The 27,380-nt window shown below is 38.2% G+C and overlaps 1 protein-coding gene across 4 annotated transcripts in view; it reads left to right on the top strand.

The window, feature by feature from the left end:
- Window positions 1-27,380, top strand: part of LOC306758826 (glypican-5-like) — a 118,978-nt gene that overhangs the window by 43,009 nt on the left and 48,589 nt on the right. For 3 of the 4 annotated variants that reach the window (XM_079244231.1, XM_079244232.1, XM_079244234.1), the window contains exons 4-6: window positions 1,138-1,301; window positions 2,333-2,386; window positions 2,963-3,085. In XM_079244231.1, the coding sequence (XP_079100357.1) occupies window positions 1,138-1,301; window positions 2,333-2,386; window positions 2,963-3,085 (341 nt within the window). The remainder of the gene's footprint in view (window positions 1-1,137; window positions 1,302-2,332; window positions 2,387-2,962; window positions 3,086-27,380) is intronic. The other variant, XM_079244233.1, reaches the window with a different exon arrangement.

The raw sequence follows: 27,380 nt of genomic DNA on the forward strand, positions 1-27,380 counted from the left end.
AGACTAATCCAAACTCTTCCCAGCATGCAGACACACCCGTTCAGAGAACAATCTAAACACATATGCGTACTTGCTCCTTCCCCAGATGGAGCTTACACATTTCTGTGTGCAGCCCATTGTTTTGTGTCCCTTACCGGCATTCTTCAGCTTAACTGTTGCACATATCTAACAGTATGAACATAAACCTTGACCACTTTACAAACTGCATGTCCAGAGAAATAGTGTTTGAAATGAGCAGCATTCTTAGACACTTTTATTTACCACAGGAGTGTCCAACCAGTTATTGGCTGTTATTTTGGTTTAAGTGTTCTATAACTGAAAATAAAAACACTTCAGATAGAATCTTATTCCATTATGAATTAAATAGAAACATAATTTTCCCCTGAATGAAAATAGTTAACTGACTAGGACATATATTGTGGTCAAAATTTTCTTAAGGCTCCAAATCAAAATAAAAAATGAAAAAAGAAAAGATGCTTCAGACTTGTACTTAATCCTGCTGGGTGGTCTTGCACAGTTAAAATAACTATCTTACAAAAGCAGTTCAGTGCACTGATCACTAAAATGCCTTGTTCAGTCCAGCATGAAGAACCATCACATTCTGTCTCTGTGTAATTGAGGATCACTTAACAATGCTGCACCGAAGCTTTTAAGCCAATGAGATATCATCGATTATGTCTCTTGGTTTGAAGCACATCCCCCTTTATATGACCCCCCCCTTCTCCTCTCCTTTGCTACATACTTTAATAGCCCACTGGAGAGAGATATTTTCATTCGTTGCCAACTGCACGCGTGTGCATTCACCTCCATGAGGCAGTGGAATGTTCTACGTTTACTGTCAGCCCTCATGGTAATAACTCCCTCATCACACCATTTTCGTTCACATCATATCTCTCGCTTCACACACACCTTTTCCCCAAACTTAATTTGACCAACATACAGACACTTTTCATTTAAAACACATAAGCCTCAGTTTAAAAAAAGAAAAAGCTGACTTTGAAATAATCTCTTTGCATGTAAATAACTTTCAATGTGCAGGTGCCTGTAGGTGGTTTGGAAGCCACCCTGAAGCTTCACCCACACATGCATATGTTTTCTTTGCTTAACAGGTGTGCGTGTGCTCTGCTCTCCCTGCAGGTGGACAAGGTGTGTGGCCTGTCCACAGGAGAACCGACAGACATGCAAGCTACTAGCCCAGAGGTCATGACCTCTACCATAACCTCCTCTCCTCTACTTCCATTTGTTACCCCCTCCCAACCAATACCAGAGCAGCGGCTGGAAGAGTTAGCCCACCTAAAGAGGTAAGATAAAGCTATGTAAGAGATTTAGATGTAAAACTTTTTTCTATCTCTTGTTCCTATTTTCTCTTTTGGAAATGTTAAAGTGCAGCAAAGTATTTGTTTATGGTAGAAGTGTAAGTCTATATGTGGCATGGACTAAAAGTTGTAGTTGCGAACAACACACACCCACACACAGTAAAGCAGTCTTTTGCAGTACAGTCCATGCTCTCCGCCTGACCCCTGAAGCAACCATCCTGTGCCCATAGCAGCTGGCATCAAGGGCGAGTGTTGGTAAGATTAATCATGACGGACAAACAATTTCCTGTTTACCCAGACGACCAAACCCCCCAACTCTGCACACCAGCCAGCCTGGGCCTAAATAGCACCACATGCAAAAGTACACACAGACAAACTGTTGCAGGGTTGTATTCCTGACCTTATCCCAAACCATGAATCGCTGCACTGATGCCAGCCTCGCTGACAGGTCTGGCCTGGCACTGCCACCACCATTCATGGCAACACAATCCAGTTCCCTGCCGACTGCCAGTGCTGACCAAAACACATGTGAGCTTTGATGACTTCAAAGCTACTGCAGCACCCAGTGAAGGGAAGGGGGAGTAATATTCCACAGAAAAAATATGAAACATGATAGAGTAGAGCAACATTTAGTTTTATTGGGGGGGTGGGGAGGTGAATCAGAATATTCAGCTGAAGTTTTTTTTGGCATCCCTCAGAACATTTAACTGTTTGCACATGTGCAGATATTTGCTTGTAAGTGTTTACTGATGTAAAATATTAAATTCACTCCATTATCTGTTTTTATGTCGTATTGGGAAACATGGTTTTTGATTTATATGTAGTGTGACAAGTTTGCATGTGCATGAGTAATCACTGTTTTCCAGGGTCAATTTACTGTCCTTTCTCCCTCTCCCCTATGTGTCCTGTCAATGCCGTCCTTTTGTTTTCTTCTTTCTCTCAATCTCCCGTCTCATCTCCCTGCATCCTCATGCTTGCTACAATCTCCCCTGGACTTCAACTCCCATCATTCCCAGGTCATTTCCCCAGAAACCCTCCAAGAATAAATATAGTCTGAGAGTGCTCTCTAGGTAAGCATGAACCCAGGGGACTTATTGTTTGAATTTTTACTCAATTATTTAAAAAAAAAACCCTGCTCATTGTGTATCATGAATCAATAGCTGTGATACTTACTCTACTGATAAGACTGATGCATATTTAATAATAAGATTTCACTAGCTGGCTCAGCACATAACCTCATGACCTCTGCTGTTTCTGCTCTGCCTCATGGGTGGCGACAATGTGTGTTGGATCAAAATGCTGTGCCTTTGTTTTGTTCAAGATGACAGTGTCTATTGATAACACATGTTTTCAAATCTGGTGAAACAAACATTTTACCACACAGCAAAGCTGAGAAGAAAATGTGCTGATGCAGTGAAGTGGTCTTGTTCAAAATCTGGTCATTTCTGCTACCACCATCATCATCTGTTACGCATGCCTTGTTGAAGTGGAGGTACTGTTTGTTGCCAGTATTATTGTTTCCAAGTATCCTAGTTGGAAACGTGTTCGCATAAAACACTGCCAATCACAGAGTAATCACACAGAGTTGTGTGCAATATTTGAATAAAATTGTTCTAAAGCTTTCCTGCTATATTATGTCTCATCAGGGACTTTTTGATGAACCTGCAACGCTACAAGTCCTTCTTTACTGCATTGCCAGAGATGCTGTGTGAAGGCGAAAACGCAGTGGATGACTCCACTTGCTGGAACGGAGAGGGGGTTGTGGAAAGGTAGGAGAAATGTCCCCAGGTTGCGAGCATTCGCTTCATCTTGCTCAGTGGCATCACAGATATTTACTTTACAACAAAGTGAAAAGCTGATTTCCCTTGAAGTCTGCTTTGTTTCTGTAGAACAGCAGTGAAACAGAACCGTTTCATATTTTGTTACTTGGCATTGTCAGCTGGCGCTTAGCAGCACTGGGGTTTGGGGATGATACCTTTCCTTTTACTTCATGTTACACTGCTGCAGAAGCTTATTTGTGTGCATTGTGTCACATTTCAGGGTCACTTGAGATTTAATGTCTTACTTTGTTAAGTGTGACTTTTGAATACATTGAGATTTGTGAAAAGGAACCAAAAACAGATGAGCGTTTGTATGTGTGTGTGTGTGTGTGTGTGTGTGTGTGTGTGTGTGTGTATGTTTGTAGACTGATCAGTCACTGTGACAGACTGTTGTTAATCACTTTGATAATGAGGAAGTTATTAAATCCATCTCCACATGAAGTGAATGCTGGCAGAACAAACCATTTCAATGCTCTCCTCTTCTTTGTATTCAGTTCAGTGATTGAATTGTTATCTGGAGCCTTTCTGCTCTGAGATTTTTATTTTGGGTTGATTTATATGTATAGCCTGGGAAGACTTTTCCTGTTAATGGTTTGGGGTGCATCTTTTAGAGACTGAAGCAGATACTCAGTGTGTGGCAATGCACTTTTCTCAGTCAGCATTAGAAGAACAGAGCTATTATGCTAATGACTGAGCCAATGCCTGTCTCTGCAAATGATTCCCTCTGCTGGATCTGCTTCTTAAACAGTCTTTATAGTAACTCCCCTGGTTTGACAAGGTTATGCTCCTGTTAAAAATAATACCCATAATATGGTAACTTTAGCTTTTGGCACCACCAGTATTACCTTTGACAGAATAAAACAGTTATAGGAGATGTATTTTGCTCATTGTTTGTCAGATCATTTTGCCTTGGCTCCTAATGATTTATTAAGCCAGATACCCATCATATGCAAACATGAGAAGATACTATACATGGGAATACATGCTGCAGATTTTGAAACTGTCTTTTCTCGGGGATCATCTTAAAGAAGAAAGACATTTGGCATGGTTCCAAATCATAGATCATGGAGATGTTTTATTTGTGGTTATATTGGCTCATGGAGGAGGCGCTGTACATGTTTCCATCTTTGACTGTTGCTCCCGCTGTGAAAAATTGGGAAGGAAATAAGGGCAGCTTACTTTGTTTTAGTGCTTTTAAAGTTGTAAGAATTTAAAAATCTGAAAAAGAAAGTGGCAAATGATGCTTGCTTAAATGTAACGCATTTTTAATTCTTAAAGGATTTGAATGCATCAAGGTTGATAGTGTTTGGCTCACACTCCTGTCTGAAAGGAAACTGGTGGTCACTCTACAAGTGTTCTTGTTGAGAAATGGGCAACGGTCCTCCAGCAGAGGATTGTACACAGTGCAATAGCTATGATTAGATTCCAAAGCACATCTTAATCCAAATTACATTGGAAACTTTTGGGATCAAACTGAAACTATTACACAATTGTCCGGTGACCAAGATGAAAAGAGATATTTGATATTTTGATTGTTGTCGAGCTACAGGAGATGTCTTATTTCCCTGAGTGAGTAGTGTTGTAGGATTTTATGCACAGAAAAAGGGTTAGAAAAGAAATCCTTTCAAATAAAATCTCTTTGCTCTATGCCATGCTTCTAGTTGACACATTGTAACCAGAACATTGGTTCTTCAGGCCCTGCAACAATGTGTCAGCACCACAGTGTAAGGGACAACCAGTGTGTGGAAAAGATTTGTGGTCAGTAGATAGTTAACACAGCATGAGGCAACCATTCAGCACCTACTGAACAACAAAAGCTATGTCTTAACAAATCTTGTCATTTCTCTTTTGTGTGATCTGTCAGTTGTCTCTTGTCTCTGTGTGTAAGCGAGTGTGTAAGTGTCAATTTACTGACAAGTATACTGTTTTTTCAACAACAGTACCAAAGGGTTGGAACGGTGTGTTATCACGCACTCCCTGGTGAGTGCTTGGTCTTTGCTAGTGGTGTCAAGTGTTCTTGCTTTGAATGAGAAAACAGTATCCTACTGAGACATTTGGCACTACTTGCACGCTCAGCCTGTGGCTATTCATCTACTTTCTTTCTCTGTATCTGACTCTGCTGGTATGCATTCCAGAAAAAGGAGGACAGAACAGGGCATGAAAAGGGTTGTAGTTTCGATGCCGTGGTGCCCCCTGCACGTTAGCATGCCCCTGATGTGGGAAGCATGGTAGCGCAATTGTGTGAAGGGGGGCCTTGGCAGCATAAAGACCCATTGTAGAGTCACTGGAGTGGGGCACAGCCCTGCTGTGGGGACCCCCAAAGCCTGAAGGGGGAACAAAGGCCCTCCTATGAGGCTGCATGGGAAAGAATTGGACATCACTGCCATTACTTTTGCCACTGCTGGGACCATTCCTGCGAAAGCTTTGTGAAAACATCCACATAAGTAAAATTTTTAGAAGCAAAATACAAATATAAAATAGAAAAAGTGCAAAGACCAAGAAATAGTATGAACCAAAACAGACATGGTAAAATAGTGTTAGTCAATTCACAGTTCTGTATGACTTCATGTGGGGTGAACACACACAGCTTCTGATGACTTTATGGGTTTTTCCCCACACACAGGGCATATACGGATGTACTCGCATATACAGTGTCAGTCCACAGGGGAACCGTATGCTAGTAAGCAGCTGGAAGGTTATTCACATACTCAGGCAGACACACTTGTACATTATAATACTTCAAAGCACATCACAGGCATTTGGGATTGAAATTCTCTTCTTATCTTTGTTCAGCAGTTGATGACAGAGTGGCCGGCTGGGTTGTACTTAAAGTTTGTGTTGGCATTTGTTCACGTATTTCAACATTTACACCGTGACTAGGGTGAGCACTGTGTACCAGCTTTTCCGGAAAAGTAGGATCAACCAAAGTTAGCACATTCTTTATACAGATTAGTGAGTTATTTTCTGATAGTTTAATGCAGATCTTGGACAGCTTGGATTAGATGGTAAATTTAAAATGAATAATGTTTCATTAAAGCAATTTTTGAAGATAAATGATTATGCTGCTGGTTTTCTTACCTCTATGCTAGTCTCCCATCTCCTGTCACAGAAAAAAAACACCCCCACAGAGTGATGCTGCCATCACCATATTTGACTGTGTTGGCGGTGTTCATGAAGTAGTTCTCAGTGTGCGAAATGAAGGCTAAATAGTTCAAAATCAGGGTTTGTTTCTTCAACATCGTAATCCTTATGTCCATTTAAGAAAGTTTCTAGTTGGCTGTACATTTAGTGAGGAATGATCAGTTGTAAAAGTCAACGTAGTGCATAGTAATCCCAGTTTGCTCTGAGTTAGGAAGACCTCTTGCATAGGTTCTGCATAGTGGTTTAGAAATGTTTATTCTAAATATCTGATCCAAAACACAATCCTGTCACATCTGGCTCAATTTTATCATTTGATTTCAGACATGCACTTTCAATGTGCAGCTTTAGATAAACTGGTGTGTGCTGCTCTTTGGGGTAGTGAATTACCAATAACTTAGCACAGTTCTTGAGCTGAGTTGCAAATGTCATTTAAATAAAGGCCTGATTTCCAACAGTATTTAACTGATCTGTTTCATTAATTTAATATAATTAGTGAATCTAATTTGAAATTAAAGCAAACATTTAAGTTAGTCCAGCACTTGTCCTGTTAGAATTTGCCGTAACTCTGTGTATCATATTCACTTGTATTCAGATACTTTTATTCCATGCAGAATAATTGTAATCTTCCTCCAGCAAACTTAGTCAAAAGAGATCGCTTTTTTTTTACTTTAGTCACCATTGGCTCTGTATTGCACTAACTCCAAAAAAATTAAAAACATTTGACGTTTTGTTTGTCTTCTTGCTTTGCTGTTTTAGTTTTCTTCATCGTGTGGTAAAAGTGCTTTCTTAATACTGATATGACACCTTAACCCAATGCTTATAAACTGCAACACATTAGGAAAAGATTGCTTTTTTATGTTTAGCATTTGTGTATGTTGTCCGTGTAAAAAAGGAGAACTCATAAGTCATCGCCATACTATGGGGATGTTTCCAAATTTTTAGGATTACCTCAAGAGATAGTCCACAGACAATAGAGCAGTGTGAGGGCTTCTGAATGCCTTGAGTTTTTATAATGTTATAACAATCCATTTGTTTATCATTTAGACATCTGGAATCAATTTTCTATTGCAAAAAGAAACAGGGAGAACACTGTTCCGGGCAAAGCCCTTACCCCTTCACCTCCCAGTACTATCAAGTCGGACGGTTTTTCCTCCCTGCCTTCTCTGTGTCAGTCTCACGGGTAAGGGAGAGCTTAGTTCTAAAAGTTTAACTGAATTGGTTGATGTAACTCTAGCATAGCGGACAGTAAATTAATTACTGATTGCAGAAGAAAAACATTCCTGCTCTGAACGTGTGTGTGCTCTGCAAATGTGCCGAAAAAGTTGTGCTGCAGCTTCAAAACATGAGCTGCACAAAGTGTGTGTAGGTTCAGAAAGCACCGAGGAGATATGATGAAACTTTGAATTGATACCTGCCTTTTCTTTTAAATTTTTACAAACATTTACTTCTAGCTTCTTAGTCTTTTCCTTTTGCTGCCTAAACTGCTCTTTTGTATGATCTCAGATCTGATTTATGGTCTTTTCCCTTCCCGTAACCCTGTACTGCTGCTTGAATCCTCAGTGTGAGCCACTATGCATTACTTTGAATCTTCTCTCTCGGGGACAGCATCTTAGTATTGTCTGTGTTGGTCCGTATCTGTGGTTGCGTGTGGGTCCGATTTGGAGAGAGAGAGAGAGACCAAGTGAGAGCTAGAGTAAACTACAGCAATCATATTTCACTCTAAGCTATTCATTCTCTCTGCAGCAATGTTTGCACTGTGAGTTTAGTTTTGTGGAATTTATAAACTGGAATAAAAGTTGTTGCACACAATGCGACCTTTTGCAAGTATGCCCCTTCCAGTTTATGCAATTGTACATATTGTATGTTTGTGAGGATTCTTTCCAGCTCATTTTTGTCATCATCAATTATTATAGGGCCACAGAATATATACAAAGTTCATTATTATCACATCATCACCATATCCAGTATTGGTACTGTAAAACCAATGCAAGGTTGCAGAGATTTTGACTGAATATAGGATAAGCACAGGTGCATCAATCAGGGCTGAGTTATTAAATGTGTTTTATGGATGTTCTGCAACTAGTTTGTATGCACAGGTGAAGAAGTGCACCCCCATTAATAAAACTGAGATAAGTGCCATGTATCAAAATATTTATTTTATGCATCACAGAGCATATCCTCATCAAAATATTCAACAATGACATTGAATACTGCATGTTTTCTAATATCATACACCCTTAATTTGTTCAGAAGAGACAGTTTTACAGCTTTTCTGCCAGTAAAGTGGATTGAGCTAATGTAATTAAAATGCCACAATAGACTGGCATGTTTTACTGGAGCAGTCCTATTGGACAAGGTAGACAGTGTACTGAGTGACCTCTGTGCTTGCTCAGTGCAAATGCATCAAATTCAGCAGAGGAAAGTGAAAAGTAGAGGGGATATATGTGGAGGGGAGCAGAAAAAGAAGTGTAAATAAAACAATCTTCAATAGAGATATGAACTTACAAATAGATGAGTGATGTAGGCCAGTGGCAGAAAGAAGTGGGGGATTTCAGAGAGCCCTGTATCTTTGCACCTTAATTACTTTGTTGAGCCTGTTTGAAGTCCTCTCTGAGAGCGTGTCTGGATGCAGGCCAATGGTGGTGCGCATATCAATACTTTGTATGTTTCAGAGGGATATGTTAGCTTTTCAAGTCATTTTGTAGAGTTGAACATACACTCCGATACCAGTCAACATTGTGCAAAATAACCAAATTGTACAAAATTAAAATATAGTCAATTATTTGGAAATTTTATCAGATTAGAAAAAATTCATGTGTACAGTAAAATGACTAATAAGTTTTGAAAATATTAGAATTATGCCTACTGTTTTGGTTTTTAATAGACCAAAACTTTGAAATAAATGTTCTCTCTATGTTTACTTTACGTATACATCTTTTGCTTGAATTAAAAAAAAAAGTTTTTAAGTGTTTTTTCCCAATAGTATGCAAGGACATGTGTACCACTTCCTCAAGTGTAGTTGCATTTTAAAAGCAAAAATGAAGCAGCCAATATGTAATGTAACCGACGGCATGTAAAGACAAAATCACCTTTAACTCTTACTGTATCAGCTAAATACACATAACCTTCTCACGTAATCCTGTAGCCCTTTCAACAGAGAAAATCCACCCTCAGACCTTTGCTTTGATCTGTGCACACAGCTCATAGGTGTGTATAGGGGATTATGGTCATATAGACCTTCACAGTAGTTCTGTATTTTCCATGCAGCATACGCCATACAGTCACACACGCGAACAAAGCATCAATCACACTTTGAACACTTTTAGCTTTACATTCTTCAATGTTTAACACATATTAGAAACACTGCTGTGTTTTTTTTTCATGATTTTAATTCAAAGTTTATTAATATTATTTTGCTTTTGCTTTCTTTTTTAATTAGCTGAATATAATCTGATGTGTACATATAGGTTTAAATTTGAGACCCATGGCGGACATTGAGAAAAGTTCCTTGTAAGGCTGTAGTGTCAAAGAGATTCAATTTTCAGTCTGGCTTTTGTCATTATAGTGAGGATTTTGACAGGATGTCTGGTTTGAGTCCATTTGCAAGCTGAAGTGGAAGTCCACATTTTCATCAAGACCATTGGAAAGATGTGTGTGAGTTTAAAACAAAAATGAATGACAGGTATGGGAGGAAAGAAGGAAAGCTAACAAAACCAACTCTGTACAAATAACAAAAGTACAGTGCTCCACTGTGGGACTGTTGTGTGTGTGTGTGGCTGTGATCTGTGTTTAGCGTGTGCATGTGGTAACCTGAAACCACAGGGAAAACGTTCTTAGAATTCCGGGTGGGTTTGGTATCATGGCTTGCTTACTGGAGCCCCCACAGTGGTGCAGCCACTGCACGGAAGAGGTGCAGAATGAAGGGAAAGTCCCGCCCTATTTTCATACTTTCATGTATACTTTACCTTGCAGCCTAACAGAGACATATTACTAACTCACTATGCTATAAAAACATCAACATGTACAGGAAGTGTGAGTACAGGACAGCACTTCTAAAGATGCTTTCGTGCACTACTGCTTTGCTTTTTCTTTGCTTAGATTTAGAAAACTCTAAAGTCAAAATTCGGTCTTCTCATCTTGTGTCTGCTGCTTTAAAAAAGCATTGAGTTATGAAAGATAGTTTTAAATTTTGCCATTATATTTGTCATAAGTCAAGCCAGTTGGGTCTGATTGTGAGTGAGTTATGACACATAGAAGCACCAAATATGATCTGGATCTGGTTCATACATGGCTGCCAGATTTTGCTAAGCTTTGAGGGTGTGGACTTGGCCCAATCATAGGGAGAAGCAGCTCCATTTATTACTTCTTTGGCTAGCTTTTTGGCCTGTTTCAAAAGACACAAGCCAAAGAGTTTTGCTATGTAGTCAGTATTTCTCAAGAACAGTGGTTAATTAATCAGGTAACAAGCCATGTCTTGTGTAGGACTGAATTAAATTGGAAACATATAACATAAAGTAGAATATCTGAGGTCAATGTGAACAGAAAAAACAGGGATGTGAGTTATAGAACTGGATAAAAATAGAGTATGTGCTAGTGTAGCTTTGTGTGTGTGTGTGTGTGTGTGTGTTTATGCCAAAGATACACTCAATTTTTTTGATTGGGTAACTCATTCATCAGGAGCTAGAACAGTAATTTAGCAGTAACTCCTCCTACACCTGCTAAACATCTGTGATCCTATTATCAGGGTCTGCTAGTTGCTTCTTGCTCTCAGAAAAAGACACTACAGGACCTACAGTATGCTGTCCTGCAGGCTTTCACTCTTACTTAAGGAGTCTTTTGAAATTTGTCTGACTTTTATGATCAGGATTCTGCTGTATTTTGGTCTCTGCCATGTTGCATGGTTTTGTTATGTTTCTGGGTTGCTGTTTGATATACTGTATTTATTAATTTCCTTTTTCCTTTAACTTTTATTTTTATGTTTATTTTTCATGTTTTTAATACTTTGAAATTCTATTTGTTGTTTTTAGTCTTTTTATTGTAAACAAATAAAATAATGTATTTTCAGGGGATTTTAAATGTTTTTGGGAGCACAGACACAGTCAGATTATTCTTATTATTATTCTTATTCTTATTCTTATTCTTATTCTTATTCTTATTCTTATTCTTATTCTTATTCTTATTATTATTATAAAATAATAATAAGTAAAGAATAATTGGAACAGAAGCATACCCAAAAAGGTAACCAGACCATCATAGGACATAAAGATTTAGGAAAAAAAGTATTCCTCTGGCAAAATGAAGTGTAAGACAATGCTGATGAAATTTTCAGGAAGTGATAAGTAAGCTATACTTTGAACTAATGCTATGTTATATACTGATAATAATCACATTATAGGTTAATTAAAATTAACCTATGATTTTTCTTTGTTAGAAACTATTATAGGCATACACTACCAGTTAAATGTTAAACAAAACTTTTGGCTGGTAGAGTTTCTCAAATTAATTTAAAGCTTACAGTTACAGCTAACTTATCTTATCTTATAAGAACTGATTCTGTCCATGACTCATTTCACTCTTTAATGCCACATTTATGTAGCTTTGGCATGGACCCCTTAACCCAAACCCTGACTTCTCAAATTCAACTTAGTGACTGACTTATGATGATGTGTACCATTTCCAACCAGTGGCTGACTGACAGAAAAGCCAGCTCATGGCAAACCTGATAGTTATGGCTGGGATTTCGGCCAAGAAAGCCATTTTGTCCACGTGTTTGTCAGTGCTACCATCTGCCTGACTTCATTTGGATAACAGATCCCTAACCTTTACCCTTCTTCTCTTCGCCTGGAACACAGTCACTGTCTAACTCCTTGACCTTATCTGCAGTTTGCACAACACTGCAGTAGATAAGCCCATGTAGGTTTCTCTGCTGTTCACGCTTACTTCTTGTTTCTTTACCTACTCTCATAGAGCCACCTTACTGAGGGTTCTGGGACCATACCAGCATCTCAGAGTATGTGTTGGTTATGTGCTTGTAAAATGACTGAATACAAGAAAAATAAATGCGCTTTGTTAATGTGTGTGTGCCCTGTAGGTGTGCATGGGTCCTTAGCAGGGGATAGTTCTGAGAGGGGTTCCCACGTGCCCCCTGTGGCAGCAGTCTAAACTCTGACCCCCTTAACTCAACACCCTCACAAATCTTCTCTTTTGCATGCAGATACTGTATGTCATGAGACCCAAAACCATTTTGCTATTGAAAAGACACATTTCTACACTCAGCTGCAAAATAAGCACATATGTGTTCTCTGATTATTAGAGGCTAACCTTTTGACTGGTTTTCAGTTTACACCAAAGCTGTCTAGCCTCAGTATTAGATCATGCCATTCTGATTGAGAAAAAAAAAGACAGACAGGCAAACAGGTGGTCGTACCACACCAGAAGATCACAGTCTTCTCCACCCGTCTGTGCTCTGGGACATAGTTTACTCTCCTGGCTCTGCCCCTGCCTGCCCTTGTCTGCCTTCCAAACACCAACTGTCCCTCCAGCTCCCCCCAGACCTCTAACCTCAGTTATCCATGCCCTCCTCGGCATGAAGGCATGTGGTAGGAAGAGGGGATAGACTCAAAACCCCTGGTTTTGTGCAGGGTTTTCTTTCTTTCTTTCTCTCTTTCACTGCTCTCGTCTCGATGGCTTTCATTCAGATGATCATCTATCTTTACATACCCACTTTTATGTTTCACTTCTTAGTCTTTTTCTCTTTCACATGTCCTTCATTCCTCTGTTACCACTAAACATAGTATGCACAATATCCTAGAAATAAGTGTGCCCAGCAAAACTTGTAAAAATATAAGTAGGCCAATGCTGCCTCCTACTGGTAATATAGTGTCATTGACGCAGTTATTTGCTTTACCAGTTCAGACCAGATTTATTTAGATTTTGTGAGAATATTGCAAGCGATTTTATTTTTATTCCGCACTTTGACATTTTAATGCTTTAGTTGTGAGTAGTGATGAATAAGTGATTGACATGTGTAGAAATGAGTGAAAAAAGATGAAAGATAAATAGACAAATTGTTTTTTTCCTTGTGTTGTAGAATCTCAACAATTAATTTAACCAGTAATAATCCTACACATAAGGTTTTTGACTTCCTGGTGTAAATAAATATTAACTACTATCACTACTACTACTACTACTATAATTATTGGAAAAGTAATGCAAGTTACTGTGTTAGAAAGACTAATCTTTCAGAGAAATATGTGAAGTTTTTGCCCATTGGCACGGCAGATATGACATACTTGTTCCACCAATGTAAAGTTGTTTTTTTTTAACCCCAGATAGCTGTGTGGTCTTCTGAGTAAACCAGCAGTACGTCCGAGGCAGGCGACATATTGAGGTGGGGAGCAGTTACACCCAGTGACAGACACAGTCAGGACAATTGAGCCTGGGAATGTCTTCATAACAAACCGCGGTCTAATTATAGTTGCAATCTCAGTAATTGCCACCAGATACAATTAAAGCTTTAAAACACTTCAACCATACTGTAGATTTCTATTTGTCTGTGCCTAGCATAACCAAAAGATGTTGACAAATGCGCATCATCATTTGTCAGATAAATTTGTAGTTGAGTTGGGGAACAAGGGACTTGGCTTTCCTGCTAAGCTGCAAATAAAAGACACCAATTTAAATGTCTTTGGTTTGGTGTAGATTAAATCTACCCACAGAGGCAGATTTCTTCAATGATGGAACATTGCTAACTATTAAAAAAAAGATACAAACCAAAATGTGTGTTTGTTACAGATCCAACAACTTTTATTTACTAATAGTGCAGTAGTTAACATTTCTTTACAACCTCACTTGGAAAGTGTGACTTTCTAACCACAGAGCAACAAAACAACGTGATTTTCCAAGTAAATAAAATAAGAAAACAGGTTTATTAGTGACATTAATTTGGTTTTAAAGGACACCCTTTAAAGACTATGAGAAGTCTTTGTGCCTTGTGCTGCAGCTGCCTTCGGTTCCTTATAAATAAGGCAAAACTTTCGAAACCTGAACATCAGATTAAGTGAGAGTCAGAAACATTTATACAATAATGCTGAGTTTACAGTATGATCTGCTTTAAAAATGTATGAAAGCGCTGTTTTACAGTAAAATACATTACAAGCTCTAACTATATTGTTGCGCTTCAAACAATTTAAACAGTTGATAGTGCGAGCCTTCAGTACATAATACTAACCACATGGATGCAGTGTGGTCGCATGTTTTGTCAAGCCAGGCCCAATGCTGGAAGAGATTTTTGACCTTTTAGTATTTGGAAGCCATGGATAATATGTGGGATCTGATGACTGAAAAGATCAACCGAAGTGAGGTTAATGTATTACAAATTTTCATTAGTTCATTACCTAATCTCATCATCTGCTTACACAGACATAGAAGTAAAAGAGACAGATAGTGTGTGCAAGAATATTCAGGAAAAAGAGCAGTATCTAGAGCACTTGTTGTCAGGAGCAAGTCACTTAAACCAAATTAATATGGCGCTTTGCAGTTGCCGTGGTTGTTGAATAAATCAATACATGCTCATTAGACTTGAGTACTACTGGAAAGAAATATGCTTGGCTGAATGTTGGCTCGTAATGGGCTAATGATGAGCCAGCGTAGATATTGTCTCACCTAGCCTGCAGAGAGAAATAGGAATAAAATGATCCTAACGATATCAGACAGCTCCTGGGTATAAAGTAATCACAGTAAGTGATAATCATGGTGAGTGATTACCAGTAAATAAATGCACATTTTAAAATAATTATAATGCATAGTCATACATCAATTTCTTGCCTTCCTTTTCCCCCCTTTTTTCCCCTTGAAACTCACTGCCCATTCTTGTCTCTTCTTTTCTGGTTCCATGTTTGATTTTAGCTCTAGTCCAGCGCTTAGCATCATATATTACCTATAAACTGAATATACTGAGTTTTATATTAATATGAATTTAAATGGGTCAATTTATGTCTGGAATTACAAATGTATTTACGACAGATGTATGGTTTTTGTAATGAAATCAAGATTATACCTCTTCAAAAATGAAAAAAAATGAAAAAAGTGAGCACTTATACTCAAAATAAGAAGAAGTATTGACAAGTTTCGCCTTAATTTGTGCAGTTACCCCATTTAAAAGGAGTGGATATGTCCACTCTGTGCAGTATCCATCAACTGGTTTCCACAACACCAAACAATTTACTTCTTTTGCCTTCATAAGCTCGCATCTAACACCTGCAGGATAATAAAATTTAAAAAAAAAAAAAAAAAAAAAAAAAAAAAATATATATATATATATATATATATATATATATATATATAAAAAAAAAAAAAACACCTGCAGGATAGTGCTCTTGACGACCAGAGTTTGAGTTTACTGAGTTAAAAGGACTTAAAAGGGCACTTTAACTTTAGGTCTGTCCAGTTTTGGTCAGAAATTTTTTTCTATTTAGTTTTCTAGTGTTTTGAATTGAAATGCTATTAGATGGTTTTTGGTTTTTTGTTTTTTTTCCAGACATTATTACAGCTTTAGTCGTTATTGTCCGTGGTTATTATTTGATTTGGTCATACATTAACATCCAGTTGAATTAAAAAATGTTATGTGATTAAAATTGTGATTAATCAAAATGAATTATTTACAAAGCCTCCAGTTGATTATTTTATAAATCCTCACCTTAGTATTTACGTAAAGAACAAATAAATGTTTTAGCTGGTGACTTCAACAATATATTTTAACTCCAAAAACTATCTATCTATTTAATGCTCCTGATGCGTAGAATAATGAACCTTAGACTTTTGCAAATCCCGCATTTAAAATCCCAACACAAATACAGTATTCAGATAAGTGAAAAACACTTTAAATCTCATTAAAAAATCAATTTATGTATGCACTAATTATCAACAAACATGGCATTCACTGAAGTCAGGCATGAGATACCAACACACAAATGAAATATATGAGCCACATTATGAGGGAAACCAACCTGGTGGCTACGCTAACATTAGCACATACAAGCAGTCTGGGAGCAGTTCAGTCCCCATCACAGTCAGTCTCTTTACATTAAGCTCTCCACCTTACCAGCTTCCTCTCTGCTTGTTTCTGGATGTCTTAAGCTCTTCACAGTTCCACTACATGAACCAGTTGTTTTAACATAAAAGAACTGTTTCACTTTAATAATGAATTCAGCTGCTTAGCTGATAATGCAGGTTACTGCACATTGCTTTTTATGGTCCTTGTTACTCAAGGACTTTGTTGTCTCAAGAGGTTTCTTTTGGTTTGTAATAATCCATGACTGGCTATTTCCTCTTAACGTATTTTCCTAATTTGACTTCATACCTATCTCTCAATCTTTCCATAAACCACTGAGAAGATTGCCCGCTTTAGCGTTAGTGGGCTCTCACTTTGTGTTCGCTCCAGCTCAGATCTATGTCTGTTCCTCCACTGGTAATAAAACAATGAGCTGCCTGATGTCTCTTTGAAGTTTTCAATTTTCCTCTGTTTGCTGGACAGGCTGAATTTTGCTTGGAAACTCTTGTCACAGGGATGCAATAGCTAGGGACAAGTCAGAAGCTGTCATTCCTCACAATGTTTTTGCTGTCAGGGTTAGTGCTGATGATTTTGGTGAGTGTAAACTGACCTACTAGATTTCTTCCCCCTAAATATTAACCTACATTGACATTTAAAATGCTCTTTTCTGAAAGGTATCAGAGGTTTCTGCACTCATCATCAAGATGCTACTCCAAGCAAATGGCACCTTAAGACCAAGTAACTCTGGTTAGTGCCAACGTTTTGGGGGAGTACATATCAAAGTTGGACTGTGAAAAAAATATCTTAAACTTTGAAAAAAAGAAAAAGTAGAGTAGAGAGGGCAATCCACCAAAACCCAAAGACAAGGATCACATTAATCAGAAGAAACAAAGAAACCAATGTCAATCCTGAATGAGCTGGTAAGCCTCACAGGAGATACTGGTTTATCTGCCCATAGCCTCATTATATGCCCTGCACATAATAATCTGGGCTTTACAGTCGTAGGCAGGAAAAAAAAACAAGATTTACAGGGAAAAAATAACAAAGCACATTTGAAGTTTTCCATTAAAAGCATATTGGAGACCCCCCAAATGTATTGAAGAAGGTTTTGTGGCCACATGATCCAAATACTAAACTTTCATTCAAGGAAAGAATTGTGTTTGGTGCAAATCCAACACCTCTCATAAGGCCAACTTAACCATCCATGAGTACAGTGGTGGCAGCAGTCTTGGTGGAGGGAGTGGTGGGATGGCCTGCTTAGCAATGACTTACAGATTGCTTCGGCATGTTGTATAAATCAAAAGTAAAAACCCACAAATATCAATTTTTATGCTAGAGTTTAAGGTTGGAAGTTGGAAGAATGACAAGGAGCGGAATGTTTCTGTAACTATTCAGCTAAACTTGAGTAATGGGGTGCTTTTTAGATTTATTTTTCTCTTTTCTTTTAGTTCATTTGATGCTAGAAACTGTTTTTATGGTTATCTACAAGTGTGATTAGCCCACTTTTAAACCAGCCATTATACTTGACAAAAATCGTAATTCAATGCCATCCACCTCCTTAAAGGTAAATCCAAACTGTAGATAAATACATGGTTCAGCAGGTTCCACCTTGTTACTTGCATTTTCACCTGCAAGTTTCTGAGGGGGAGCAGAACTTTCTGTGCTTTTGGAGGATTTTTGATTGACTAAAAAAGCTTTCTAATTTTGTTCATAACAAGGTCCATACAATTGGCATAATTTAATTGCCTCAGTAATTAACTGTGGTAGATATAAGCTCCAGGGTTCTGATGTGGAAGCAGATACTTGAAGGGACAAGTCTAGTTAAATCTTGTACTGTGAGTGAACTGGTGCCACCATTCCAACAATCTGATAAAACAAATAGTTAAACTTTAAATCTGATTACACAAAGAAACACAGATAGGAAAACATCCAGGCTTCTGTGTTTCATTACAAGCAGCTCAAGTCTCTAAAAATAGACATATGACAGCACTCAGCTATAACATGAAAACAAAGTAAACCAACACTGCTAATTTTGTCACAGTGCTATGATTTGCTTGAAAATGCTGGAAATTTATATGAATATTCCTTTGTCTCCTATCACCTTCCCAAACATTATGTAACCTAGACAACACCTCAGACCTAGTCTAATAAGCAATGCGCGAATTTTGTTATGAGTCAACACAATTACGCAATTTCTGTTATGAATTACTTGACCCAATAAAGGCCATTCAGATGGACTTCACTGCTTTAGAAGGGATATAGAAAAACTGTTCAAAAAGGAGCACTTGTTAGTGCAGTAACACTTTTTATTGCACTGCAGAGGCGAGGTTTTTTAGTGTGTAATAGCCATAATAAGTCATTTGAGCCATAGGTCCTACAGCCATATAGCTGTAGCAACGCAACCACTCAAACCAGCCTAGTCTTGGTAAAAATCACCCTGGGACCACTGAAGTGACAAAGTAGTATAGCCCAACATAGGAGTGTGTAATTCCAACCCAACCACACAGCCATTTATGGCTTATAAACAGCCTTATTTCATTGAGGCAAAGCACCACAAAGTAAGACATACTGCCAAATCTGCGCAGGTGTCACACCTGAGGCAAAGCCCAATGCAGAAACTTTGAATATTTATCATTAAGGCCCTGGGCCAATCAAAAAGTATCATCTTGACTAACATAATACAACTGAGCAGTTTGTGCAAGTACAGCCCTGGAACTGTCCACGTTTATGTATGAAGCTCCATCAGATAAAACTGTGTCCTCAGACAGACTGGAATCAGCCATGAAATATTTTGTAAGGCTCACATGTGCATCATGTAACTGTAAGTTTATGTAGTTAAGTTCACCACCAAGCACAACTAGAGGTGTTGTGAAGAACCAGGTATAGGTTACAGGATGTTGCAGCATTGGGCCAATATTTGTAGTCAGAGCTGGTAAGCACTTGAGCTAGAATCCAGAAGCGAACATACACAGGACATAAGTAAAATTCAACCAGAACACAGTTTGCTAAGCTAAATATGAATTCTTACTCAGCCAAAACAAGTTCAAGAAGTTTAGAGTTTCTCACAATATCCTGATTCAGCATGCAGACACTCATCTCAAGGAGCAATTTAGGATGGAATCATCAAAACAAAAGAGACACAATCTTGCTGGTTACTGAAAGTTGGTCTTTTAATGTGTTCTGCTGTTGCCATCATGATTGCATTTCCTTTGTTGATCTTTATATTGTTGAACCTGACTGCCTCAGCCTACACCTTACAGACAACCGCTCATTGGATAATCTACGCTGCAGAAAAACATGACGGAAGGCTCTGTAGGCTACCAGCCAGCTCTACAAAATCACACGGTACCATTAACGGCTCTTAAATGGATTAACTGCAAGATTCACTAAATGTAAACAAAGTTTAAGTGGCCTAGGACCTACTGTTGGCACTGGTAACTGAAAACAACCCTTGAGCAAAACAAATGTCTATTTTAGCCTTTTCTGAGCTTTTCTACTTCTAGAAGAACTTGAGATAAGTTCTCTGAAATCAACCTCATTATCAGCAGTGTTACAGTGTTTTGGAGCATCTGTTGAATCTTTGTTTCATTGGAACTAAATGACCTCAGAAATGCTTTAGCTGGAACAAAGAAATACTGCAACAAAAAGTCAGAAGTAGACAAACGAACTACATGATGGAGCAGTTGTAAGATTAGCTTGGGTCGAATCAAGTCGATAAAACGTCCAATTTTTGAGCTTCCTAAGTTACCGTAGCTACTGACGGCATTCAGAATGATCAGATGGTTTTCAGCTGGGTAGCAAAAGGCATCAACAAGAATAAAGCAGGAGGAAGAAGAGAGATTGCTTAAACTCAGAACTCTTGCTGGATTTAGAGAGATCATTTAAGAACAGAAAATAATGGGCAGGGTGGATAAGAGAAATAGAGCATAGAATGAAAAGCACACTGTTTGAGCTTGCCTGCCCTGCAGATGACCCCTCCTTATCCACTTGCTGATTTTCCTCTCACATTTTATGATCCAAGTACTTCCTCTCTAATAAAGTTCTCTTTGAAGTTACACAAGCTATACTGTCCACAAGTTTAGACTTCTTCTGCAAGAAAGAGCAAAGTTTTCCTTTCCTTTTTTCCCTCTATTATTTTGAATTGATGTTTGAATTATTTTTCAGTCAAGATAAGGAGCAAATATTGGCTTCCTGGGGTCATAGAAGGTCATACATGTTTATGTCCTGTGACAGACTCTTTGTGACAGAAATTTGTTTTTCTGTTTACACACATTTCCTTTTATCGTTCAGGTGGTAGCATGTGCTTGTAGGTCTGTTGATTAAATGTTTCCCATGTGGTTTTTGACCAGTTGCCCATTCAATGTTTGTAATACAGCAAATAACTCCTAAGCTCTCAGCGTGTGAGAACAGTCTGGCCTTTCAGAACAAAAACCTCCAGCTCAGAGTATTTCAACATGTCCAAGCCCTGCTTGTATAGTTAGCTGGCTGCAAACATCTAATCGACCCCTCCCTTGCTTTCAACGCTGGCTTCACACGCTACTTCAGGTTTTCTCCTCCCAAAGGGGCAGCAAGAGAAAGTTGAGATGCTACATTTCCCTGTGTTATACAGGTATGATGATGATTATGAAGAGCAATGAAAATATATATTTTTATTTAGTCTTCCTTTGACAAGACAGCTGAAAATAAAGGTGTAATGTGTCAACTTTGACTAAATGCAGGAATTTACTGATCTGGGTTGTAAATCATGTGAACTTTGCATTTCCTCAGCTCTCATTCTTTTTTACTATCTTCAAAGTTATTGTTGCTTTTGCACATTATACAATGTTGGTATTTTGTACTAAATTATTTGGTGTTTCAACAGGGAAAAATATAATTCATTAAAAAATGAAGGAAAAATAAAATAACTGAATAACCACATAATGACCACATATCTACTACTGATTAGACCCTAATGCTGCCCAAAGATGTTTGTGGGTTGGGCTTTCCTTCTCCAGATGCCAGCTCAGACCATCCAATACGTATCTTGGGAGTTGTACTTTAAGATAGATAAATGGTTTTTATTATGTGAAGCACTTTGTGTATATTTTTTAGAAGAAGTGTTTTTATCAATAAAGTTTTATTTGATTTTGTTCTCAAACAGTTCTGTCAAAAATGTGATAGAAGCACAATGACATAAAATGTCTTAGTTTTTTCAGGCAGTGATGGTTACCGGTTCAGTTTCATGGCACAGGTGGCTTTTTTTAAAATCTTTTAATAAAATTCAATTGTAATAACACTTTGCCGACAGACATATTCATAAACACAGTGGTCTTTTTCTGTGTTGTTAGAAACTGGCTGGTCAACCATGGCTTGAACCATGATGGATATATTCACTTTGACATTTAGTTGAGAGTTTCTGTTGACCATCTTGAGACAATTGTGGACAGCTGAGTTGTGGGGTTTTTGTTTATCATAATGTCACATTAATGCAGGAGTTACAGTTCCTGCCTCTCTCACTAGTCTGGTTGAGACCACATTCTTCTAATTCTGTGCCAGTATAATATATCTGAGTTTGCAAAGCTTCATGATAGTCTGCATTGTGTATTTTCTTCCAATGCTGCCAGTGGGAAATCATGTTTGTGTCAACGTGATTACACAAAATTCTATAATTTACTGTCTTCTTTGTTGTCAATGTTTCCCTGTGATAGTGCATCAGGCGTTTGATTTTATCAACTCAAGAAGAAAGAGTCACTTTGTTAGGCTTGTACAGAATGATTCTTTTTTCCTAATTACAGAGGCAAAAAAAACATCTTGGATTTCCTTGGGAAAAATGTCCAGCCTCGAGAACAGCATGGAGCCATGATGCACTTATTGCAGTTCATTTTTAAGAGCAAAAATGTTAACAAAATATTAACATTACTTTTGGTTATTTCAAAGATTAAACAAAGCAGTTTCTTAAAGGGGTGAGACTTGATTTAAAAAAATGATCTAATTATTACAGGCTTTAAAATAATTAATCTTGATTAATCACATTTTAAACAATATTTATCCCAAAAGTCAGCTTTTTTGAACGTAAATGGATTTTGGTGGATGATTAAATCAAATAATAGACACAGATATTATTATTTTAAACTCATGCTCTATTACTGTGTGGAGCCCTTCCACACAGGCGAAAGGCAGGGTACACCCTGGACAGCTCGGCAGTCCATCACAGGGCAGTGTAAACATGAAAGACCTAAATTTAAAATCTAAACTACTGTAAACTAACAGCTACAGTCTACTTGTTACTTTTTAAATGTTTTCTTCCACACTCATAAATAGACATTAATAACTGTCAGTCAGCCAGACTGGGCTGTGTCTTAAGTCTGCTCACAGAGCAGAGGCAATCACCTCCTGCTCTGACTCCAGTTTGAAGCTTTATGCTGTGTAATGACCAAGCCTCTTGTGTGTTCTTCAGGATGAGGAGGAGTTTATTCAACAGCTGCTCACAGACAAAAGTAAAAAATAATGTGCTCTCACGTTATCACTAAAAGGTCTTCAACAGCACCAGAAAAAGTTGCCAGACTTGTTGATAGCGGCTTTTTCTTTAAATAGCAATGCTAATAAAGTCGTACAAATAGGTTAAATATAGGGCTAAAGTTACTAAGTTTTTAGCAGAAGTCTACCATGTGTATCAATGTAATGCAACCAGGGAATTGTACACTGATATTTTTCGGTAATAATTAATCATAAATAACATATTCAAGTCCCATCCCTACTTTCTTTACCTGGTAAATCCAGGATAATTTGACATAGATCTCTATTGGAAATCAAACTGAGAATTATTTTTACATCGCAGTCCTTACAGGTCCAACCTTACAGGTTACCTTGTAGCTTTGCAGGAATCAACGTGTTCAATGCTAAACTTTCTGAGTTTTGGTTTAATGGTTTCATTTAGTCACATTGTATTTCTATTGTTAAATGAAAGTTTATAAATGATAATCACTTTAGGCACACTGAAAAAGAAAGAAAGGAAACATGAAGATAAGAAGATCGAAAGATGATTCTTGCCTTACTTACAGAGGTACACACACAATGTACAAACATCAAACTGTGTCTCTTGAGAATGTTGTGTGCTCATTAAACCTTCCAGCCAGACATTAATGAACAGTCTGAGCTGAACATGGATGAAAGACAGAGTGGATTGTATTTTAAAGTAGGCAGCCTTCTTTTAACCACTAATGAAATGCATATATTATTTGTAGTGGTATCCATCTTAAACACATAACCTATGTACATCAAATACACAGAAATATTCAGAAACATGGATAGACTGAAGATACACAAATTGCCTCTGTTATCACCTTGTAGACTTGCAGATGAATCTTTAATTTCTGTTTTCTGCTTTTAATCACAGCAACATTCCTGCAGGCCTTCAAAAGAAGAAGATAGTTCACTTTGGGGTCATTATTAGAGAGCGGGGGTCAACACTAGTCTTTGCTCCTGGCAATGGGAAGGAACAGGCAAAGCTGCCTGTAGGAGAGTGGACCAATTGTGCATTCACAGGGGAATGTGTCAGTTCCACAGCAAGGAGTCACAGAGCCTGGAGTCAGAGTGATACATTAGTACTCATTGGAAATATTTATTAAGCTTCAACATGTGAGATCACCAGAGGAGAACGCAGGCTGTTGATTCTAGAGAAAAAGTTTTTTGGATGCTGCATTATTTGTATTCATGGTCTATGTGGTCTTGTATTAGTAGAATATACAGTAGGATAGCATTTAATGCATTAGCCACATGAAATGTGGATCAGGAAATCAACCATCAGACGTCTTGTTGTGTCAGTTTTAACAACTTTTTGCACTATCAAACTTCCCCTCCAAAGAAATGTTCCAGGCATAATATAGTGCCAGACACTTCCCTTTCATTTGCATCCAATCTGATGAGCTCATTTCCGCACTTATCCTGTTATCACAGGCCAGGCTGAAGACAACCCGCTCAACTACTTCTTTGGGAGCTGTTTGATTTTCTATTTTTAATGAATCATTCCTGTCAGAAGTGTGAGGTTGAAAGTCCAACATCTATGATTGTTTCCTTTCCGAGAAGATTCCGATTTGGCAGCAGTTACGAGCTCTAGCTTTTGTCAAAGCACACAGTTGGTTGTCTTTGTGCCTGTCAAAGATGGAGGGGGGCAAAAAACAATGGGATGTAAAGTTAATGTGCAGCATGACAAGGTTCAGAGAGGAATTTTTATGGGTCTGATCAGTAGAGTGCTGCTTCAGCAAGATGATAGAGCACAGACCCCATCCACACACTGCTTAGATCACAGGCCACAGATTCTCAGGTTCAGCACTTTTATGATTGCCTCCACTCATATTTACATGAATACATAGAAGTGTGAGTATGCACGCCACAAATGCACTGACATATGCATAAACACTACTGTATACAACATATATAAACTTCAACCATCCATAATCATTTTATCAGGCTTGCACTTCTGCTGGAAGCATCAATTGATTTGATGTTTGTACATGTCATTTCTATTCAACACAGTTAAATCCCCCTGTGAATGAAAGATTAGCATCAGTACATTAATTTGGATGACAAAGTAATGGCTGTGAGAGGAACAAAACATGACAAAACAAAGAATGACTATCTCTGCATTTAACTCCTAAAGTATATGGCTAAGAGATTTTGGTTTTGACCCGCAGGTAATCTGTAATTAACCTTTGTGATCAGGCGGGGATTGTAGATATCTCTAAGGAACCTGGAGTCCTTCAGGAGGTACAACTTGGCTTTGATTGACTGACCAATCCTTCCTTTTCTGTCAAAGATTCTAGAAAAATTAGTAGCAGCAAAGCTCCGTAGGTATCTCACAGAAGATGCTCCAGTTTTTGTCTGAAGTAGAGTCTTCTCTGTTCCTTCTAGTGGTCTGGTTTAGATTTTCTGTCCAGTCTGTTGTCGAGTTGCACTCCTAGGTACTTGTATTCCTCTACCTCTTCTGCAGGATATAGACATTATTTGATTTAATCCTGTTCCTTATGAAGTCAGCAGTCATCCCTTTTGTTTAGTTTGTGTCCAATGAGATGTGATTATTTCCATCTCACAAATTGACTTACCAGTTCTGTGTACTCATCTTCTTGACCATCACTGAAACACTCTGCAGATGACAGGACTCAGAGTTGTACTGGAAGTCTGAAGCCAAGAGTGCAAACAGAAGTTGTGAGAATACAGTCCCTTGTGGGTCTCCAGTGCGGATGATCGCTGTCAAACTTTCAGTCTCACAAATTATAGCCTGTTTGTTAGGTGGTCATAAATCCTCAACTGCTGCCTGATTGGTCCAGTTGAGAGTGAGCTTTCTGAAGCAGGTAGATGATGGCATCTTCAAACCGGCTGTAGCTCAGGAGGAAGAGCAGTTGTCCTTCAACTGGTAAGTTGGGGGATCGATTCCAGGCTTCCCCTGAAATGCCAAAGTGTCCTAGGGCAAGACACTGAACCCCAAACTGCCCCCCGATGTGCCCCCCCGATGTGCCTATTGGGGTATGAGTGTGTGTGACAAGTAGTGTAAAGCGCTTTGAGTGGTCTGTATGACTAGAAAAGCGCTATAGAAGTAGAAGTCCATTTACCATTACAAAAATCAAACTAATGAATCCTGAAAGATGTTCAGCTGCTTATTGAGGTCAGCCAGTAACAGTCTCTGAAGGACTTTCATGATGTCAGATATTGGGGCGCCTGGAGACCATGGAGACATAAAGGTGTGGATGCTGAGTAGGTTCCGGGAATCAGGTTTATTGTTTAAACCAAGGCAGAAGACTGACTGAGGCACAAACTAACACAAGCACACACAGTGAACCAGCAACCGGAACAGAAACCAACAGGTATAGATGCAGGGAAACCAAAAATGACGCAGATGTAATGAATTAACTAATGAGTCCAGGTGAATCTCGTGAACAGGAACAAAGGCTAAACCAGAAACAAGACACAAGGGAAGTAAACAAGTAAGACTACAAACTAAAACAGGAAAGTAAAACTAAAGATACAAAACACACATTATGACAGATGGTTGGAATTTTTTTGGTACTGTAATGAAGCAGGATGTTTTCCACATCACAGGACCTCTTTTTATGTTGGTTGGTGTTGCAAAGATGGTAAAGAATCCAGCATATTTCTTTTGAGGAGATTTTCAGAACCCTGGGGCTGAAGCCATCTGGACTTGCAGTCTTGTTCTGGTTCATACTGTTAAGTTGTTTCTTTACCGTATTGCAGGAGATAAACAAACAGACTAGAGATGGAGGCAGAGGACCTTCTCAGTGTGTTCAGTTGCAGAAGGAGATGAACTGAGCTTTTTCAGCTTTTTTAGGGTACTGGTGACCCAAAACTTGTTATCAGTGGAAAATACTTCCTGTAGTAATGATGCTGTCCACACAGAAGTTGATATTATCTGTGACATACTCTGTCATGGCATTGATCTCTATGTGGTTCACTAGAGAAATTCCAATGCAATGAAGTCTATCAGTGTGAACATTAAACATAAGTGATGGTGTGTAAGAGAAAACATAGCATAATGGCCTTAAACCTTTAAAACCTAAAGTTTGATGGTATAATCTTCAGAGATCAATATAGAGGTTTTTAACTTACCTGCTAGTCTTTATGATTATATATGTTACTGAATATGGTATGGAATATGGTTTGTCTTTTATCTTAAAGAGAGAATAATTTACATTTCATACATGTGTGTTTATATTATTGATGCACTTCAAAAAAAAAAAAAAAAAAATCTGGTATGTGGTTCAAACAGAAAACGTCAGTGCAAGGTTGATTTGCCAAAAGCAAAGATAAAAAAATCTTTGCCAGAAAAAAAGATTCAAATGCCCTTTAAAAGTAGCTGGTAATGATTTCATCCAGCCCATGGTTAAATAATTTTACCCTTAAAACAAATAAACAAAGGGCTGTGTTAGATTTTTCTGGATTTCTAGCTCTGGTTTCATGTTTGCATAATAATGCCCATTCACCAAGCTCAGAGCATACAGAGCAGATATGAAGTGACCTCGCTCACCATTTCTCTCAATGCATTTTTTTACAAGGCTTGGC

This window comes from Telmatherina bonti (genome assembly GCF_933228915.1).
Source record: "Telmatherina bonti genome assembly, chromosome: 7".
NCBI lineage: Eukaryota > Metazoa > Chordata > Actinopteri > Atheriniformes > Telmatherinidae > Telmatherina > Telmatherina bonti.